Source organism: Nerophis lumbriciformis, linkage group LG24, assembly GCF_033978685.3.
Source record: "Nerophis lumbriciformis linkage group LG24, RoL_Nlum_v2.1, whole genome shotgun sequence".
Lineage (NCBI taxonomy): Eukaryota > Metazoa > Chordata > Actinopteri > Syngnathiformes > Syngnathidae > Nerophis > Nerophis lumbriciformis.
In genome coordinates, this window is record NC_084571.2 from 33,570,402 (window position 1) to 33,584,116 (window position 13,715).

Here is a 13,715-nt window from a genome sequence, read left to right on the forward strand (position 1 = left end):
ACAAATGCATTTTCTCCGACTTAACTTTCACCTGTCCCACTAGACCAGGGGTCGGCAACCTTTACCACTCAAAGAACCATTTTGACCCGTTTCACAAATTAAAGAAAACAATGGGAGCCACAAAACTCTTTTGAAATTTAAAATGAAATAACACGGTATATAAAGTTTTTTTTTTGCTTTGTGCGAACTTGTAACCCATAAACAAACTATTATGGGTTACATTTATGAAATCAATGAACGACTGCAGGGAAAATGAAATAAAATTTCTGCATGCAACAAAACGTTTTTAACTCCAAAAAAGACGTCGGGTTGAAGGTTAAGTAAAATACTTAATGTCTATTTAAGTCCTCCTTGTAGTAATGAAAAAACATAACGCCGAACTTTAATTATCCACTGGCAGAGAACCAAAAATGCCGCCCTCTCTCTCTGTGCCGTCATCCTTTTACTGGCGCCGTGCAGTCAACTGCCAACCTGAATAATAAAATGTCTATTTCACTGAACAATTAAAAAATGTGAATATATGCAAAATTATAGGAAATTAAAATATTTATCATACTTGGTCAATGTGATTTCTGCTCCTGAACCGCAGCGCACAGCGTCTCCACATCAGGGTTGTATGACGTCACCTTTATCTTCACACAGGATTGTAAACTCTTATCTGTGAGGCTTGTGCGATGTTGGTGGGCGGGGTTGGGAGGGGCGGGGTTTGGTGGTAGCGGGGGGTGGGAGGGTATTGTAGCCTGGAAGAGTGTGGGCTACAACGGATTCTGGGTATTTGTTCTGTTGTGTTTATGTTGTGTTACAGTGCGGATGTTCTCCCGAAATGTGTTTGTCATTCTTGTTTGGTGTGGGTTCACAGTGTGGCACATATTTGTAACAGTGTTAAAGTTGTTTATACGGCCACCCTCAGTGTGACCTGTATGGCTGTTGACCAAGTATGCCTTGCAGTCACTTACGTATGTATGCAGAAGTCGCATACAACATTTGACTGGGCCGGCATGCAGTTTGTATGGTGACAAAGTGGACGCGACGACAAGTCGTAGAGGACGATAAAGGCAGTGCCATCACGGCACGCCCTCAATATTGTTGTCCGGGTGAAAAGCGGAAAATGGTTGCCCCGGGAGATTTTCGGGAGGGGCACTGAAATTCGGGAGTCTCTCGGAAAAATCGGGAGGGTTGGCAAGTATGCAGCTGAGCCGCATCAGAATGATCATATCCGGAGCCGCGGGTTGCCGACCCCTGCACTAGACACATCAATAAGCTTGTTTATAGATGTACAATAAAACTCCTCATAGTAAGTTGCCATTTGTTATATTTGTTATAGATTTGTGACATGATACAATGCACATTAATGAACATATAAAATATAAATGTGACAGATTGTAGCCAAAAACTGATTTCCATCTGCATCTCATTGCAAAGAAACAAGCCCAGGACTCCCACTAATTCAGCGTTATAGTGAGTTGTATTTTTCATGCACTTATATTTGCTGCATTTTTATCTGGCACAAGTGGAAAGCCGGTCCCTGAAAATAATGCCTACATTAACCACTGATGTAGACCACAAGGAGTTGTTTTAAATTCAGAAAAAAATCATAATATGACCCCTATAATGCGCCTTTTAAATCAGTGCGCCTTTTGTATGAAAATAGACCTGAATAGACCCGCTCATCAGCAGTACGCCTTTTAAAGGGGAACATTATCCCAATTCAGAATTGTTAAAACTATTAAAAATCAGTTCCCAGTGGCTTATTATATTTTTCGAAGTTTTTTTCAAAATTTTACCCATCACGCAATATCCCTAAAAAAAGCTTCAAAGTTCTTGATTTTAACCACCCGTCCATTTTCCTGTGACGTCACATAGTGAAGCCAACACAAACAAACATGGCGGAAAGAACAGCAAGCTATAGCGACATTAGCTCGGATTCAGACTCGGATTTCAGCGGCTTAAGCGATTCAACAGATTACGAATGTATTGAAACGGATGGTTGTAGTGTGGAGGCAGGTAGCGAAAACTAAATTGAAGAAGAAACTGAAGCTATTGAGCCATATCGGTTTGAACCGTATGCAAGCGAAACCGACGAAAACGACACGACAGCCAGCGTCACGAGAGAAAGCGAGGACGAATTCGGCGATCGCCTTCTAACCAACGATTGGTATGTGTTTGTTTGGCATTAAAGGAAACTAACAACTATGAACTAGGTTTACAGCATATGAAATACATTTGGCAACAACATGCACTTTGAGAGTGCAGACAGCCCAATTTTCATCAATTAATATATTCTGTAGACATACCCTCATCCGCGCTCTTTTCCTGAAAGCTGATCTGTCCAGTTTTGGAGTTGATGTCAGCAGGCCAGGGAAGCTAGGGTCGATAGCTCGCTCGTCTGCGGGAACAAACTGCCGCCATTGCTTGCCGTGCTACCGAGGTCCTTTGTCCCTGAATTGCTCACACACTCCGGCAGATTCAATGGGGGTCTGGCGGCAGATTTCTTTGACTTTATCGTTGGAAATGCATCTGCTTTGAGTGTCGCAGGATATCCACACATTCTTGCCATCTCTGTCGTAGCATAGCTTTCGTCGGTAAAGTGTGCGGAACAAACGTCCAATTTCTTGCCACTTTCGCATCTTTGGGCCACTGGTGCAACTTGAATCCGTCCCTGTTCGTGTTGTTACACCCTCCGACAACACACCGACGAGGCATGATGTCTCCAAGGTACGGAAAACAGTCGAAAAACGGAAAATAACGGAGCTGATTTGACTCGGTGTTTGAGAAAATGACGGATTGCTTCCCGATGTGACGTCATCGCTCCGAGAGCGAATATTAGAAAGACGTTTAATTCGCCAAAATTCACCCATTTAGAGTTGGGAAATCGGTTAAAAAAATATATGGTCTTTTTTCTGCAACATCAAGGTATATATTGACGCTTACATAGGTCTGGTGATAATGTTCCCCTTTAATCAGGTGCGCCCTATGGTCTGAAAAGTAGTAAGTCCATGTATCATCCCAAAAGTTATGAAAATATTTTATGAATGTTGTAAAGTTACTTCAAAGCCAATCAGTCAAAGTGTATTTATATAGCCCTTAATCACAGGTGTCGTAAAAGGCTGCACAAGTGCTGCTTTAATTGAAAAAAAAAACATTTTATTTTGAAGGCGTGGCGGCATTTATCCTGCTGTGGCGGTGTGCCATGTAGGGGAATCCCTGCATGGTAATCAGCAAAAGATGCAATTGTACACTTCTCGTTTGTTTTAACAATACAGTCCACTTAGCTTTGCACCCTAAAGCTTAATGCAACCACAAGACAGCATTCTTAAAATCTACAGGATCGCTATTCTTTGCAATAAAAAAAACAACTCTCAAGGTAGACAAGACAGCGGGTGAGTGCACACAATCCAGCTGAAAACTGGTATCACACACAACCACAACCAAAGGCGTTTGCTGGAGATCAATATTGATACATTTTTAAATCTCAGGAAAATGTGAGAAGAAAAAAAAATAGGTCTGCCCATCTAACTGCTGCTAGCCTTTCAGTCATGTGCATCCACGGTTCTATGATGCGTAAAAATTAATAGACACATAAACATAGTAGTCATAACTACGTCATCAATTCTTCAATTATTTTGGCCCAAGTACAAATAACACTTTTTTTTTTATCAACTCTTAACCTTTTTGTGAGGCTCTACCTCATCTTCCTTTCTCTGTAATTCCCCTATGTCCCCCCTATCCCATGCTCTACTGTCTCCCTGTGTTGCATATATTTCCATTATTAAAGGCTTGCAGAAGCTAAAGGAATTAGCTGGTCACAGAGGTTTTACTTTGAGCCTATTTTTTTTTCTGGGAGCTTGTGCATTCTAAACAGGGGAGGAAGCCCGGTCGAAGGCTTTAGGGAGTTCCAATATGAATAAAGAGACGATGCCGAACATCTATAATTCATGTGTAGGAAAGCTTTGTAAGAAGTATTCTCGGCAACGTCAAATGCGGAGAATGTGAGCGATGTCAAATGAATCAGTCTCTAGATGCGCAACACTTGTCGGGTTGGTAGAATTAGCATGTGCAGTCATCACTGCAAGAAGATGGTTGGAAATGTGTGTGAATTTGAACTCTGTCCAAAAGACAATTAAGTGGATTTTCATACTATGAAGATGACATAATACATATAAGTTCAGGAGCAAAATCATTATTGGCGCAGCAGAAAAGAGAACATTTTTCGCAGGTGTTAGTTTTCAGTCTGTGACCGTCATAGAGCCCCAGTAGGCTTCCTGTCAGCTGAGGTTCTGAAAGGGTGCTTAAGTGTGAAGGAACAATTCTCACATCCCACACAGTTCTTGCTGGCTCCATCAACTTAATGTGTAGTAAAGCTCGATGATTCAGGATATTAGAGGTGTGTAATCCTAGACCAGTTTTTGGGTTTAAAGGGGAACTGAACTTTTTGTAGAACTTTGCCAATCGTTCACAATGCTTATGAGAGACAAGAAGAAAAAAAATGTTCTGTTTTTTTTGCATTATATTTTGCATTATATTTTGCATTCGGCACGTTCTAGGTGGCTAGTGTTGCGTTTTGGACCAGTTGTTCCTCCCAGGGAATTCAAGTCACAAGTCACTCCCAAGCTCTTTACGACACTTAAAGCTGAGTTGAAAAACCACCAGAGACAGAAAAGGTATTTTGTAATATATTTGCAAAGCTTTGCATATATACATTGAGACCAGTCCAGCATAGAACATTCAATCGCCCCGCTAAAATGGTCTCTCCCCTCTTAAGTCCCTGGCAGTCATGTCTCTCTCTAGCCAAAACAAATGTCCATTATCTCTCTCTCTAACATTCCTCACTTCAAGGTTAAGCACACAGTTTTGCAGACAACCAAAAGACCACATTTGGAAGAAAAACACTAGCTGTTTTGTAATATGAAAAGAAGTAACACTTAAATTCGGATATATGTAAATATCTGCCTCCGACACTAGCAATGCAGCAAATGGAATCAATCCATTCTGCCTCTAAATCACTTTGAAAGTGCATCCAAAAGATGCAAAGAAAAATCCACAAATAACTTCAGCTGAAATACAGGACTATCTGAAAAATTGTGGTGTGGCTGTTTCAAGGTGCACTTGAAGAAAAATGGGCTGCATGGTCGAGTCGCCAGAAGAAAGCCATTTCTGCGCAAATGTCACAAAGTATCCCGCTTACATTACGCCAAACAACACAACAAGCCTCAAAACTTCTGGAACAAAGTAATTTGGAGTGATGGCTTTCTTTTGGCGACTCGACCATGCATCCCATTTTTCTTCAAGTGCCTCCTTATTGTGCATATTGAAACAGTCACACTTAGGGCTGGGCGATATATCGATATACGCGATATATCGCTGGTTTGTCTCTGTGCGATATAGAAAATGACTATATCGTGATATCGAGTATACGTTCTCACGCAGTTGCTTTTAGCTGCGGACATTACACTACAGGCTCTTCCCACTCTGTCTTGTCTGTCCTTCTCACAGACAGCAAGCGCACCTTCTTACACACGTCACATACTGTCACGACACACGTCACATACGTATACGCCCTCCTTGAGCAGAGAGATAGCAGCATGGATAACGTTAGCTGTGATGCTAGCGGAGTGGTGCGGGCACTAATACAAGAGAAAGAAGGTGCGAATCTGGTAACAAATGGAGGAATAATTAATTCCTAAGAAAAACAGCAGGGGGTCCATTGTCTGGCGGTGGTTTGGCTTTAAGTGGGAATATGTCGAACAGATAATCGTAATTTGTCAAGTGTGGGGCAAAAGCGTTGCTATAAAAAGTAGCATTACTGCTGTAACAAACAGTTCAGGGTGTCCCAAGTTACCGGAGTGTGTTAGGTAAGGAGGAGGAGTTTTGTCCCTCCAGAGTTGTTGCCGTAGGGCTGTGACGTAGGTTGTGGAAGGAGGTGTGTGATGATGACATTAAAGAAGCGGTGGCTACCAAACCTGCTCTAATGTCTCCCGTTTATTATTTTATTAGATAAGTACACTGTATAGGCGAACCCAGGACACTCTGCGACACTGCTAATATGTAGCATCATTTGAAAAGTCACCTGCTAGACAATGAAGAGGGCTTACTCCGCACGTCAATATCTCCGTTCGGTGCCACACGTCCACACCATCAAAATGCCGAGGCAAACATTTCCAGATCAACACCGTATGAAAAAAATAGTAATTTTTTTAATTGTGAATTCCTTCTCTGCATGAAAGTTTAAAAGTAGCATATATTAATGCAGTATGAAGAAGAATGTTGTGATTATATGCATCAAGTGGTCATTCAAGGTTAAGGCAAAATATCGAGATATATATCGTGTATCGCGATAGGGCCTTAAAATATCGCGATATTAAAAAAAAGCCATATCGCCCAGCCCTAGCCACACTACAATTTTTCAGATAGTCCTGTATTTCAGCTGAAGTTATTTGTGGATTTTTCTTTGCATCTCGAACAATTTTCCTGGCAGTTGTGGCTGAAATCTTTGCTGGTCTACCTGAATCCCTCATTTTCCACTTCTTAATCAGCGTTTGGACACTGCTGATTGGCATTCTCAATTCCTTGGATATCTTTTTATACCCCTTTCCTGTTTTATGCAGTTCAATTACATTTTCTCTTAGATCCTTTGACAATTATTTTGCCTTCCCCATGACTCAGAATCCAGAAACATCTGTGCAGCACTGGATGAAAGATGCAATGGTCTGTCAGAAGCCCAGAAACTCACTGACCTTTTATACACACACATTAATTACAAACAAACATGTCACAGGTGATGATTGGAACCTTGATTAGCCATTCAAACCTGTTTGGGTCAACTTTTGTGCATGTTATCAGATCAAAGTCACTGGGGTATGTAAACTTTTGATCAGGGTCATTTTGGTACTTTCTTTTGTCATTTTGATTTAAAAAGAGTAAACACAGTTGTTTGCCAATAAATAGCTTCACACAACCATTAAGCATGAGTGGAAGAAAGGTTTTTGTGTTATCATTCATATTCTCTGAAGAATGGCCAAGAAATCATAAATTCTCCCAGGGTATGTAAACTTATGAGCACAATATATATATATAAATATATATATATATATATATATATATATATATATATATTTATATATATATATATATAAATATATATATATATAAAAATATATAAATATATATATATATATATATATAAATATATATATATATATATATATATATATATATATATATTTATATATATATATTGTGCTCATAAGTTTACATACCCTGGGAGAATTTATGATTTCTTGGCCATTTCTTGCGAAATCCTGCAGGGGATGTATATATATATATATATATATATATATATATATACATAAAATGTTTTTCGATACTTTTCTAAATAAAGGGGACCACAAAAATAGCATCCATCCATCCATCCATCTTCTTCCGCTTATCCGAGGTCGGGTCGCGGGGGCAGCAGCCCAAGCAGGGAAGCCCAGACTTCCCTCTCCCCAGCCACTTCATCCTGCTCCTCCCGGGGGACCCCGAGGCGTTCCCAGGCCAGCCGGGAGACATAGTCTTCCCAACGTGTCCTGGGTCTTCCCCGCGGCCTCCTACCGGTCGGACGTGCCCTAAACACCTCCCTAGGGAGGCGATCGGGTGGCATCCTGACCAGATGCCCGAACCACCTCATCTGGCTCCTCTCGATGTGGAGAAGCAGCGGCTTTACTTTGAGCTCCCCTCGGATGACAGAGCTTCTCACCCTATCCCTAAGGGAGAGCCCCGCCACCCGGCGGAGGAAACTCATTTTGGCCGCTTGTACCCGTGATCTTGTCCTTTCGGTCATAACCCAAAGCTCATGACCATAGGTGAGGATGGGAACGTAGATCGACCGGTAACTTGAGAGCTTTGCCTTCCGGCTCAGCTCCTTCTTCACCACAACGGATCGATACAGCGTCCGCATTACTGAAGACGCCGCACCGATCCGCCTGTCGATCTCACGATCCACTCTTCCCTCACTCGTGAACAAGACTCCGAGGTACTTGAACTCCTCCACTTGGGGCAGGGTCTCCTCCCCAACCCGGAGATGGCACTCCACCCTTTTCCGGGCGAGAACCATGGACTCGGACTTGGAGGTGCTGATTCTCATCCCAGTCGCTTCACACTCGGCTGCGAACCAATCCAGCGAGAGCTGAAGATCCTGGCCAGATGAAGCCATCAGGACCCAAAAAGCAGAGACCTAATCCTGCAGCCACCAAACCGGATCCCCTCAACGCCTTGACTGCGCCTAGAAATTCTGTCCATAAAAGTTATGAACATAATCGGTGACAAAGGGCAGCCTTGGCGGAGTCCAACCCTCACTGGAAACGTGTCCGACTTACTGCCGGCAATGCGGACCAAGCTCTGACACTGATCATACAGGGAGCGGACCGCCAAAATCAGACAGTCCGATACCCCATACTCTCTGAGCACTCCCCACAGGACTTCCCGAGGGACACGGTCGAATGCCTTCTCCAAGTCCACAAAGCACATGTAGACTGGTTGGGCAAACTCCCATGCACCCTCAAGGACCCTGCCGAGAGTATAGAGCTGGTCCACAGTTCCACGACCAGGACGAAAACCACACTGTTCCTCCTGAATCCGAGGTTCGACTATCCGGCGTAGCCTCCTCTCCAGTACACCTGAATAGACCTTACCGGGAAGGCTGAGGAGTGTGATCCCACGATAGTTAGAACACACCCTTCGGTTCCCCATTCTATAATTTTTGTCAAAATTATCAAGGACACGCGGTAAAAAATTTATTATTAATCTACTTGTTCATTTACTATTAATTTCTGGTTATTTTCTGTTTTAACATGTTCTATCTACACTTCTGTTAAAATGTAATAATCACTTATTTTTCTGTTGTTTGGATACTTTACATTAGTCAGAATGCGTCTTGAAGATGGTCTGTAAGACAATTTATGCAACATTTTGACCAAAGAACCCCCAGTACATGTTATGTAGACCTCAAGGGAGTGTTTTAAATGTAGAAAAAAATCACAATATGACCCCTTTTAAGAATCACAAAAAAGGCTTGCGAAATCCTGCAGGGGATGAATAATATGTGTCCTTCTTCCAGACTTGCCACCTGTCGGGAGCCTGCCAACCGCTACTACGCCAACGCCGGTCATGCATTGGCGCCCGCCACCAGCGCCAACGACAGTGAGCAGCAGAGTATGTCCAGCGACGGGGACACGCTTTCCCTCACAGACAGCAGTGTGTACGTATCTCAACATGTGCGTCTCAACATCAATATGAAATGAATGTACATCATCAACTCCCTGCAGCATTGTTTCTTCTGTATTTTTAAGTTCAAACACTTCAAGTGTTTATTCGCATGAGGAATATTAGTGACTTCAACATCAATCTAGCTCAAGAAAATTGAGTCAAAGTTAAATTCCTAAATTGTCTTTACTCCTATTAATTTTTCCCTACAGTAAATATATATACAAGCATACTTGCCAACCTTGAGACCTCTGATTTCAGGAGGTGGGGGGTAAGGGGCGTGGTCGGGGGTGGGGCGGGGGCGTGGTTGGGGGCGTGGTTAAGAGGGGAGGAGTATATTTACAGCTAGAATTCACTGAAAGTCAAGTATTTCATATATATATGTATATATATATATATATATATAAAAGAAATACTTGACTTTCAGTGAATCCTAGCTATATATATATTTATTGTATTATATATATATATATATATATATATATATATATACTGTATATAAATAAATAAAATAAATACTTGAATTTCAGTGTTCATTTATTTACACATATACACACATTACACTCATCTACTCATTGTTGAGTTGAATTGTCCATCCTTGTTCTATTCTCTGTCACTATTTTTCTAACCATGCTGAACACCCTCTCTGATGATGCATTGCTGTGTGGCACCCACAAAAGTGCTTTCATCAAATGCACTAGAGTCTGGAATCTTCCATCTCTACCTAGCATGGCTCAAAACCGGTCAATCCTTGCTTCCTGAGGAAGATCTTCACTGCCAAGCACTTGGTACTCCACTACTTCTTCCTGGAGGCTATCCAGGTCCAATCGCAGCTGCGGCTTGGAACTTACAAGCGTATTTCTTCATCTTACTCGTCGTCGTCGGCGTCGCCATGGCTGTATCTTCCTCGTTCTTCTGCTTCGTCTCCTTGTTGTGTGCGCAGTTATGCTCTCTCTAAAAGCCGTAGATGTTATAGCGTGATTGGGTCGGCACGCTGTTTATATCGTGTGAAAGCGGACGTGAAAACAGGCTGTCGACTCGTCACTCAGGTCCGCATGGAGCTGGAGGGGGCGTGGCCTCCATCTCTGGCTGTAAATCGGGAGATTTTCGGGAGAATATTTGTCCCGGGAGGTTTTTGGGAGAGGCGCTGAATTTCGGGAGTCTCCCAGAAAATTCGGGAGGGTTGGCAAGTATGTATACAAGAGAAACGAAATGTACTAAATCCACCATAGATAACAATCACAAATGTTCCAAATATTAGTTTTGTTTCAGGTGTTATTCTGTCGGATATAACTGATCATTTCCCTTTTGTGCTTTTCATAGACGTGTTAACAAACACTAATTAAATACCCTTTGAAGGGGAAAACTGAAGTATTAACTAAAATAAATCTGAGTGCATTGTCTAATAACCTTAAATCTAAAGGGTGGGATCATAGCATACATCCAGAAGATGCCTACAATGCATTAATTTAAGAAATTATTGACAGCGCTACTATACCAGAAAAAACTATTAAAACTGCTTTAGGTTAACAGGAAAAATGGCTTTCTAGAAGCTTACTTACAGTCGTGGTCAAAAGTTTACATACACTTGTAAAGAACATAATGTCATGGCTGTCTTCAGTTTCCAATAATTTCTAGAACTCTTATTTTTTTGTGATAGAGTGATTGGAGCACATACTTGTTGGTCACAAAAAACATTCATGAAGTTTGGTTCTTTTGTGAATTTATTATGGGTCTACTGAAAATGTGAGCAAATCTGCTGGGTCAAAAGTATACATACAGCAATGTTAATATTTGCTTACATGTTCCTTGGCAAGTTTCACTGCAATAAGGCGCTTTTGGTAGCCATCCACAAGCTTCTAACAAGCTTCTGGTTGAATTTTTGACCACTCCTCTTGAAAAAAATTGGTGCAGTTTTAGCTAAATTTGTTGGTTTTCTGACATTGACTTGTTTCTTCAGCATTGTCCACACGTTAAAGTCAAGACTTTAGGAAGGCCATTCTAAAACCTTAATTTTAGCCTGATTTAGCCATTCCTTTCCCACTTTTGACGTGTGTTTGGGGTCATTGTCCTGTTGGAACACCCAACTGCGCCCAAGACCCAACCTCCGGGCTGATGATTTTAGGTTGTCCTGAAGAATTTAGAAGTAATCCTCCTTTTTCATTGTCCCATTTACTCTCTGTAAAGCACCAGTTCCATTGGCAGCAAAACAGGCCCAGAGCATAATACTACCACCACCATGCTCGACGGAAGGCATGGTGTTCCTGGGATTAAAGGCCTCACCTTTTCTCCTCCAAACATCCATCCATCCATCCATTTCCTACCGCTTATTCCCTTCGGGGTCGCGGGGGGCGCTGGAGCCTATCTCAGCTACAATCGGGCGGAAGGCGGGGTACACCCTGGACAAGTCGCCACCTCATCGCAGGGCCAACACAGATAGACAGACAACATTCACACTCACATCCACACACTAGGGCCAATTTAGTGTTGCCAATCAACTTATCCCCAGGTGCATGTCTTTGGAAGTGGGAGGAAGCCGGAGTACCCGGAGGGAACCCACGCAGTCACGGGGAGAACATGCAAACTCCACACAGAAAGATCCCGAGCCCGGGATTGAACCCAAGACTACTCAGGACCTTCGTATTGTGAGGCAGATGCACTAACCCCTCTTCCACCGTGCTGCCTTCCTCCAAACATATTTCTGGGTATTGTGGCCAAGCAGCTCAATTTTTGTTTCATCTGACCACAGAACTTTCCTCCAGAAGGTCTTATCTTTGTCCATGTGATCAGCAGCAAACTTTAGACGAGCCTTAAGGTGTGGCTTCTGGAGCAAGGGCCTTCCTTCTTGCATGGTAGCCTCTCAGTCCATGGTGATGCAAAACATGCTTGACTGTGGACACTAGAGATGCGCGGTTTGCGGGCACAACCGCGGAGTCCGCGGATTATCCGCGGATCGGGCGGATGAAATTTAAAAAAATTAGATTTTATGCGCGGGTCGGGTCGGGTCGGGTCGGGCGGTTGAAATAAAAAAAAAAAAGATTTTAAATAGATTCAGGCGGGTGGCAGTTAAACCAATTGGGAAATGTATATACATAGTTAAATGTTGTTACCCACATACGAAAAACGAGCAGGCACCTGCTGCATATGCCACAACAGAAGAAAAAAAAAAAAGAGATGGACACTTTTACGGAGCGGAGAAGGGACGCCTCGCCGGGGTCCGGGACCGAGGCCCCTTCCCCCGAGAGGGCCCCACCGGGAGCCGTAGCTGAGGCGATCCGCGAAAAGGGCCCGACGCACGTCCAGGGTCACCACCGCGCCCACCGCACCGACACCCCGCCTCGTCCGCCTTCGCCGCGGCCGGCGTCACGCGCAGCAGGTAAGCAGCTTACCTGCCCGCCACCCCCGTGGCCGGGGGCTCGTAACAGGGGTCACTCCGCGCGCTCCGCCCGCGCAGCTTACCTGCCCGCCACCCCTGTTGCCGGGGGCGCGTAACAGGGGTCACTCCGCGCGCAGTGCGCTCACGAAAGGGGTGGGGCTCACCCTGGTTGATATAGACAGCAGCTATGGCCATGGAAGTTGGAACCCGCTAAGGAGTGTGTAACAACCCACCTGCCGAATCAACTAGCCCTGAAAATGGATGGCGCTGGAGCGTCGGGCCCATATACCCGGCCGTCGCCGGCAGCGAGACACGCTTGGAGGTGCGCTCAGCGCGGCTCCCATATGATTGCGCACTGGTGTGCGTCTGGGTCCAGCGTGGCACGCGAATGTCTGTGCTGCATTGGATCAGTCTCCTTTCTTTAACAGGCAAAAGCTTTATAACCTCACTAATGCCTTGCATCGTCTATATTAGATATATAACAACGGGCGGGTGCGGGCGGATGCGGTTCTGATCAAATGTTAGATCGGGTGGATTGCGGATGGTTGACGACTTTCTGATGCGGTTGCGGATGAAATAATTGCCTATCCGCGCATCTCTAGTGGACACTGACACCTGTGTTCCAACAGCTTCCAATTCATTGCAGACCTGCCTTGTGGTGGTTCTCGGTTGACTCTTGATCATCCTGACCAATTTTCTCTCAGCAGCAGGTGATAGCTTGCGTTTTCTTCCTGATCGTGGCAGTGACAAAACTGTGCCATGCACTTTATACTTACAATTTGTCTGCACAGTTGCTCTCGGGACCTTAAGCTGCTTTGAAATGGCTCCGAGTGACTTTCCTGACTTGTTCAAGTCAATGATTCGTTTTTTCAGATCTGTGCTGAGTTCCTTTGACTTTCCCATTGTCGCGTTTGTAACCGAGTCTAATGACTGCATCACATGAGCCCTGTTTAAATGGGCTCAGAGAAGTCAACAGGTGTCGTCAATCATAATCACTCACATGAAGTTAAGAGGCCATGCCATGAAGCTAATTTGATTTGATTGTATTTTTTCTACATCACTAAAAATTGTTAATGTATGTTGCTGTATGTATACTTTT

The 13,715-nt window shown here is 43.6% G+C and overlaps 1 protein-coding gene across 4 annotated transcripts in view; it reads left to right on the forward strand.

Moving 5' to 3' along the window:
* The window catches only part of axin1 (axin 1), a 73,615-nt gene that overhangs the window by 31,885 nt on the left and 28,015 nt on the right, over positions 1-13,715 (forward strand). For all 4 annotated transcript variants that reach the window (XM_061982012.2, XM_061982011.2, XM_061982014.2 and 1 more), the window contains one exon: positions 9,095-9,235. In XM_061982012.2, coding sequence (XP_061837996.2) covers positions 9,095-9,235 — 141 coding nt within the window. The remainder of the gene's footprint in view (positions 1-9,094; positions 9,236-13,715) is intronic.